The following is a 7,754-nucleotide window of genomic DNA, read 5'->3' as shown; positions in this document are numbered from 1 at the left end:
TTGTCAGAGTTGCTCAGTTTAAATTTTGCTGATTGCATCCCATTGTGTTACTTAATATTATTTTCTTTAAATTGGTAGTTAGATATAGAGGCTTGATCAGATTCATGTTCAATTTTTTGACAATATTTTAGAAGCAATGTCGTGTCCTTGAGGCACATAATATACCACAACTTCTCTTTTTGTGATCATGTTCATAGCCATTGTGATATCTTGTCCACAGTGGCTGATAGGAAAGCTCTTGATTTCTTGAGTCTAGCTGTTGTTGGTAATCTAGCTTTTTCCTCTGGGGATTTTTAGTAATTTCTTTTTACCCTTGAGTTCTGATTTTTTACAGGATGTATCTTAGATATGATACACTGCAGTTGGCAAGCCTTTTCAGTGTGAAGAACTTCTTCACCTCAGATCACTTTTTTTTCTCATATTTCTTTATTTTCCCTCTCCACTGTCTCTTTTTTTGTCTTTTGACTTTATCACTTTAGTCAATTCTCTGCTCAAATATTACCTTACCAAATCACATTGATCACTCTCTGAAAGCATCCTACTACTGTCTTCTTATCTTGGCTTTATTTTTCTTTATAAAACCTGATACGACTTTATAGAGTTTCCCATGACTTAAATATAATGCAGAGACTTTTTTTTTTTTTTAATTCACTGATGTTTCCTTAACTTTTAAAACAGTGTCTTCTACATAGTAGGTGCTCAGTAATGTTTGCTAAATTAATTATATTAGGTTTTTGGACTCATAGGTCATTCATCTTCATCTCTTTTATAGCATATTTTAAACATATTTTTATTTCTTTTCTATGTTTAGAGCATCCTCCCCCCCATTTTTTCCAGTGTCTTCCAGCAACCACTGAATGTTTGCTTTTGATAACTATATTTTAAATTCTAACATTTCTTATTCTCAGGTCTTCTTTCACTACACCCTGTACTTACTTTATGGCTGTAGGGTCCACTTCTGTCTCTCTATAAATATTAAATAGACTCCTCCACCCTTCCTTCTCCCCCATTGGATTATTATCTTTGGTCCCTAAATTTTCTTTATTCATCCTTTGTTTGTCTTGGTTCTTCATTTATTGTAGCTGGTTTTTTTCTGGAAGCTGGTTTGGGTTTCATCAGTAACTGTTTAGATATGTTTTTCTAGGAGAGCTCTTTAATTTAAGTGGATGAAGTGGCCTCCCAGTAGAGTGCTTGAGCCTATGGCATGGAGAGGGAGGGAAAGAAGGAAGGGTTCAGTTGGCCCAACCATTCTGAATCAATTTAATTTAATTATCTTATTGTGTGTTTCACAGCCAACTCTTCCTTGGTTCTAAGACTAAGAATTATACTTATCTGTGATGTCTTTGGCTATGGTTTTGCTTTGCTTTTATTTTTTCTTTTAATTTTATCCTGCCTGCTTACATTTTGTAAAACTCTTGCAAAATGTCTTTTTAGATGATATCCTTTTTTGTTATCTAGTATTATGGTTTCATTTCTTCTTTTTTAACTTTTCACAAGGTTATATTCTTGGAAATGGTTGAAGAAATACATATGTTCATAGAGCAAAATTGAAAAATTCATTTTCTTCTCTTCCCCTACAACTTTAACTTCCCTCCCTAGAAGTAACCTCTATTAATAATTTACATGTTATTTTTAACATAAATATGATTATCACTCATTAGCTTACTTTGTTGACTTAATCATGTCTTGATCATTTTTCCATCTTATGAATTTATTAAATTTTTCCAGATGTATAAAATTCCTCTTTTTACTAATGAATTAATAATATCTTGTTCTTTTAATTTGCATTTCTTGATTAGAAATTACATTGAGCATTTTTAAATATATTTTCTGATGGTTTGTATTTCATATTTTGTGAAATGCTTGACTTTTTTCTACCCTTTGCCCATGTCTTTAGTTGTTTCTTAATGATACCTAGACATTGTATTCTTATATTTGCCATGAAAAAATGTATTTCATTAATATTTTCTTGTAGAGTACCTTTGATTTTGCCCTCCACCCCCGAGGTCTTACTATTTATTTAGGTAAATTTGTTGAATTTTTTTCCCCCTTTATGGATTCTCCATTTTGTGTTTTACTTAGGTGGGACTGTTGTTAGTTTTATCCTCAATTATTTTACAGTTTTTATGCTATTATTGTATTTTTAAGTATCTGTCTTCTGTCACTCAGTGGGTTCTTGGTAGGGAAGGGAATTAGATAGGTGTGCTCAATTTGCCATCTTCCAGAGGAATTCAGACAGATATTTAATTATTCCATGTTCTAGGGTTTGTCTCCTAGATTAATTTAATAATTTACTATTAAGTTTCACAAGCATGCAGTGACTCATTAGATATGCTTCCATTTTATGCATTAAAACTATTCTAAGTTGAATTATTAGCAAGTAGAATGTAGGCTCTATTGAGGTTTAAATATGCTAGCATAACTTAAAAATTCTTTTAAAATTTTATCCCTCAAAATCTTTGTGATTAATAATTCTTGTACATTTGTGTACTTCCAATTGGGTATTTAAAACTTTTATTTTTAACAAATAGCAAACCTAAGATAATGCGCACACACATACCCTTAAAGTTTTAATTTTATCAAAAAACAAACCTAAGACACATGTGCACACACATGCATACATGCATGCAGAATGGGGGTATGGAAGGACAGAATATGACAAGACTGATATTTTAAGGATTTTGAATGAGGCATTTTGATATTCTTTCTAAAAGAATGTACAAGTTTTACCTCTTCTACCTTGAAGATTATAATTGATAAGAAAAAATTTTATAATTCCTAATACTAAGGATGAGGTAAATAAATTACCTTTGGAAGTGTAGTCATGTATTTGCCAATGATGCTTTAAAAAAACAAGTCAATAAAATGATGAAAATTAAGGAATAGTGAAAAGACTTGAAGTATGATCCTAGATCACATTTCAAATAATTTGTCCTGTTACATTGTACAAGTCACTTGACTTGTTTTCACATTGTGAAATGAAGTGCTTATGCTAAGTTACTTCAGATACAAATTGTACAAAGCTTTGGCATCTATGTGCAGGTATCATAGGCAAATGGAATCTGTGAATGCATTCACTGGTACTGTGTTACAGAGAATCCATAAAGGAAAAAAATAATTTTTTTTCAGAGTTTGTTTATTAATTAATGTTTTATTTATTTATGAGAGACACAGAGAGAGGCAGGGACACAGGCAGAGGAAGAAGCAGGATCCATGCAGGGAGCCCGATGTGGGACTTGATCCCGGGACCCCAGGATCATGCCCTGAGCTGAAGGCAGACGCTCAACCACTAAGCCACCCAGGTGTCCCTAAGAGCTTATTTTTAAGTAATCTCTACATCCAACATGGGGCTCGAATTTACAACTCCGAGATAAGGGTTGTGTGCTCTACTGACAGAGCCAACCAAGCACCCCAACTTTGAATAATTTTAAATGTAAACAGAACACCAAATTTATGGAGCACCATTTCTTCAGTTATAGGATATGCATAGCTGTTTAAACTAAAGAAATAAAGTAAAGCCTACCTTCTGCCCACTAATAACTTTGAAACCCATAGAATATATAAATGAAAAAAAAACCATGGAGAGTGTATATAAACATTTTGATCCTGAATCTCTAGTGCCAGTAACTTTATAAAATAAGGATTTTATTATTATAAACTCAGAGCAGACCTCTTTAGCTGTGGTTGCTTCTTAAGCTTATATAAAGAGGCTTAAAAAATTATCTGAATTAGTTGAGAGTGTACGTAGCTCAGTGGTTCTTAGCCGTTTGAAGTATTTGGAAAAACACGCAAAAATAAGATGAACATAATATACATCCCATTAAAAAATATTTATACACACTCATATATTCTTATAGTCTTTTGGTAAGAAATATAGACTGATATCTGACAGTGATATTTAGCTAGAAGATTTGCCATGTGTGTCTAAAGGATGGACTAATGTGGATTCTCCCCTTAATGAAAATACCTCTAAGATTTGCTGTTATTTATGTACCTACAGATAAATTCAAAGCAAATTAATTTCATAAAAGTACAGCTACTTCAAAATTTGTGATTTAGCATATAAGGGATTCCATAATTATATCATTACACATTGAACCCTGGACCCAAGATAATAAGTGAGCTTCAGTTATATTGCCTGGACATTGTAAATGTACTTCTTTTTTCTAGAATATCTATTGTCAAGAAGGTGGGAGGTGCCTGGCTGGCTCAGTAGAGCATATGACTCTTGATCTCAGAGTTGTGAGTTTGAACCCCATGTTGGGCATAGAAATTGCTTAAAATAAAATATTAAAAAAAATGTTGGGTGAAAAAAAATTAAGTAGAGCATAATTTATTGACATGTTACTTACCTTTCACTGGCTACTACTGTCAATAGGAAATTCTTTTGGATTATTATCCAAGTGATAAATGTTTTAAGTGAAAGGTAAGTGGTAACCATATCTTGGGAGAAAAGGAAAATAAAGTACTGCCATTTTATATAGACTTACTGTATTACTAGGCTTGTATTTTAGAGATGTCCTAGGACAATTTGCCTTAACTTTTATAGCAGAGAAAGTTGGGATGGTAAGTGATTTGCCCAAAATCACCTACTTAATAGCAAAGTAAGATTTAGAACTCAGGTATTCCAACTTTCAGACCTCCTTCCTCCCCACCCACCATTATATTCTTCTGCTCTTAATTCATTATCAGGCAGTGACTCCTAGTTTGAAAAACAAGTCACTGTTTTTCAAAAAGTTATGTTTTAAAATCTTTTGAACAGACTACAGATTTCCCCTAGGATCAGAGACTACAGATTTAGAATTTTAGATTAAAGACTGCTAAGCATGAAAATGAACTTTTGAGACTGAACAACTTAGCTCTTCACTTCTTAATTTGTTTTTGTCTCAAATTGCCAATACTTCTATAAAGCATTATTCCTTTATGCAAAGGGCTATATTCCTTTTTTTTTTTTTTTTAAGGCTATTTGGAGATATTTGTCGCTTTGGGGGAGATATGTAAAATCTTCTTTGGCATCAAATAATTAAAATTGCAACTTTTTTTTTTTTTTTACAAGTTCTCTTTGTAGGCACAAATATAATTTATTGATTCATTTTTCCATATTAATTATGATATAGGGAGTAGTTTTTTAATTATTAGGATGTAGGAGGATCAGTCAGGGTCAGTAAATTGTTATTACAAAACCAGTGGAGTAGAATTGTTTATTACCTTCCCTAAACATTGTATGATGAGAATTTTCCATATGTCAGTAAGTTTTTTCTTGTATAAGACTAGCAAAGCTAACATTTGGGGGATCATGACTTAAAACATGTTAGAGATTTAAAAGATAAATAAATTGGAGATATAAATGAGCGCTCAAAGTTTAAATGACAGCTGGACTTAATGTCCAAAGCCAGGGTAATTGAGGGCTGTAAATTTATGTCTAGATTCAAGGTTTTAGCATCAGTTATAGAAGTTTTATAACAAATGCATTTTTAAAAATTATAGTGTACTAACTTTATTAATTAAAATCCTCTTGATGAAAACTTATTTCATCTTAGAAAATGGCCTTAGGCATTCTCCTTTAATTTATTGATTTAGAACAAAGTGTTTGAAAAAGCATATGAAAAGATTTAGGATAATTGCAGTGCACATGGTGTCCAGCTTGCCAATGATATTTTTTCCTTTTTTGTAGTTTATTAAAAGCAAAGTATTTTAAACAACTCCTAGAATGGAATTTTACTTTTTCATTAATAAGCAGTGCTTTACTCAGGGGTTCTAACATCAGCTTTCATTTTGTATTGTAGAAGCTTCCCTGTGGTATAAAGTGTTGGGAAAAATAATAATAAATATAATTAGGAAAAGAGATCATGGAACTCCATATGGTGGTATAAATCTTCCAGTGCTTCCATGTTCTACTAAATTGGAATGAAAAATACATTAAAATTTATATTAAATTATATCTGTTTTCAAAGTTGAGGAGTCAGGGGAAAAGAGGATGGGATAGAGATTATGGAATGTGTTTGGGACTCCATGGTGGGAGGTGGGATCAAAGTAGCCTTTTAATCACAAATAGAAAGGAAATTTTGACCAGGGCATTTAGGTTACATGGTTCTTTCCCCTTTTTTGTTTGTTACAGGCAAAGGGGAAGATAGTGATGTACTCAGTATAAATGCAGATGCTTATGACAGCGACATAGAAGGCCCATGCAACGAAGAAGCTGCTGCTCCTGAGGTCCCAGAAAATACAGTCCAAAGTGAAGCTGGTCAGATAGATGACCTGGAGAAAGACATTGAGAAAAGTGTGAATGAGATTCTGGGACTGGCAGAGTCTAGCCCAAAGGAACCCAAAGCAGCCACCCTGACTGTTCCTCCACCAGAAGATGTTCAGCCTTCCGCACAGCAGCTGGAGCTGCTAGAACTTGAGATGAGGGCAAGAGCTATTAAAGCCCTAATGAAAGCTGGTGATATAAAAAAGCCAGCCTAGTTATTTGACTTGAATCTGAATTCTAGGTGTGTTTGAGCAAAGTCACATCATATAATTTTGTATATGAAGTTTATTTTGGGTCTCATGTGATATTTCTCATGTAATCCTTATTAGATAAACTCATCTTAACCCTAAAATACCTGTGGTTTTTTTGGTTGTTGTTACTTTTATATATATGTTACTGCTTTATGAACATGGCAAATATCATTGGATAACCTGGATACTTTGTTAGTTGAGCATTTAGCTATATCTGCTAATTAATATCTGAAAAGCCATTAGCAAAGAGTCACTGTAATTTTTTTCCTTCATTTTTAAATGTTTTGGCATCCAGCCTAAAAGCTTAAGAAAGATTGACCAAGCATGTTGCTCCTAAGGCTACCTATATTTTGTGGTAGAATATTAAATTATTGCTCCTAGATTTGTTAACAATTTAAGAAATTTAGTCATGCTTATATTCACTTCTAAAATAAGTCTGTCTTAAGGACCCCTTCTGTGGGTGTGGATTTACTAGTAAAAACTGATAACATTTTTTGTGGTAAGACTTAGGTCTGAAATGGCTGAGAAAAACGTTTTTTTATAAAGGAAAAAAAGGACTTAATTTAAGGCCATTTTTAAAAATGTAGAAGTAATCGCCCTATTTTAATTCTAGCAGACAAGCCATTCTAATAGGTATTTGATATTATTGGACACTTCGTTCAAGTTCTTTTCTTCAGTAAAAAGGGAACATATTTTAATTTACATTCCAAGCTATCAGGAAAATAATACTTTATTGTACAGGCTTTTATTTCATGTTTTGCTTGAAGATCTGATGTGCTATAATTCCATGAATTAAAAATAATAAAGACTATCATTCTGGATCTGAAGACTTTTGATACATTTCCAAAAGCAAAATTAATTTCAGGAAGCTTTGATAAGTCAATGTTATAATTAATCTAATTTTGTATAGTTTTTGTAAATAAATTAACATCTTGCACAGTAATGGATGATTTTTGCCCCATCACTAATTGTAGTTGTTTGATACTGAAATAAATTTAGGTAGAGACTCTTAAAATAAAGTAATTTTTTTCCTAAAATATAAATCTGAAACCACCATTTTTATACTTGCTAACAAATATAGTATATTTTATTTGTAAACCATGCTCTACTAATGTATGAAAATTTTCCTCATACATAAAACTTGCTAGGATTGTGTTTTATTAGCTGGCTTAATTGTATATAACTTTTAGAGTTTCATGTGGAAGTAGAAAGTACTTATGAAACATTAGAGTTGCAAAGTTACAAATTTATTT

The 7,754-nt window shown here is 32.2% G+C and overlaps 1 protein-coding gene across 2 annotated transcripts in view; it reads left to right on the top strand.

The window, feature by feature from the left end:
* The window catches only part of CAAP1 (caspase activity and apoptosis inhibitor 1), a 48,522-nt gene extending 41,078 nt beyond the window's left edge, over nt 1-7,444 (top strand). For both annotated transcript variants that reach the window (XM_077912184.1, XM_077912183.1), the window contains exon 6: nt 6,119-7,444. In XM_077912184.1, coding sequence (XP_077768310.1) covers nt 6,119-6,465 — 347 coding nt within the window. In that variant the 3' untranslated portion in view covers nt 6,466-7,444. The remainder of the gene's footprint in view (nt 1-6,118) is intronic.
* Nucleotides 7,445-7,754: the final 310 nt, after the last annotated feature.

Source organism: Canis aureus, chromosome 10 (genome assembly GCF_053574225.1).
Source record: "Canis aureus isolate CA01 chromosome 10, VMU_Caureus_v.1.0, whole genome shotgun sequence".
Taxonomy (NCBI): Eukaryota; Metazoa; Chordata; class Mammalia; order Carnivora; family Canidae; genus Canis; species Canis aureus.
This window is presented reverse-complemented; position numbering and strand designations above follow the sequence as displayed.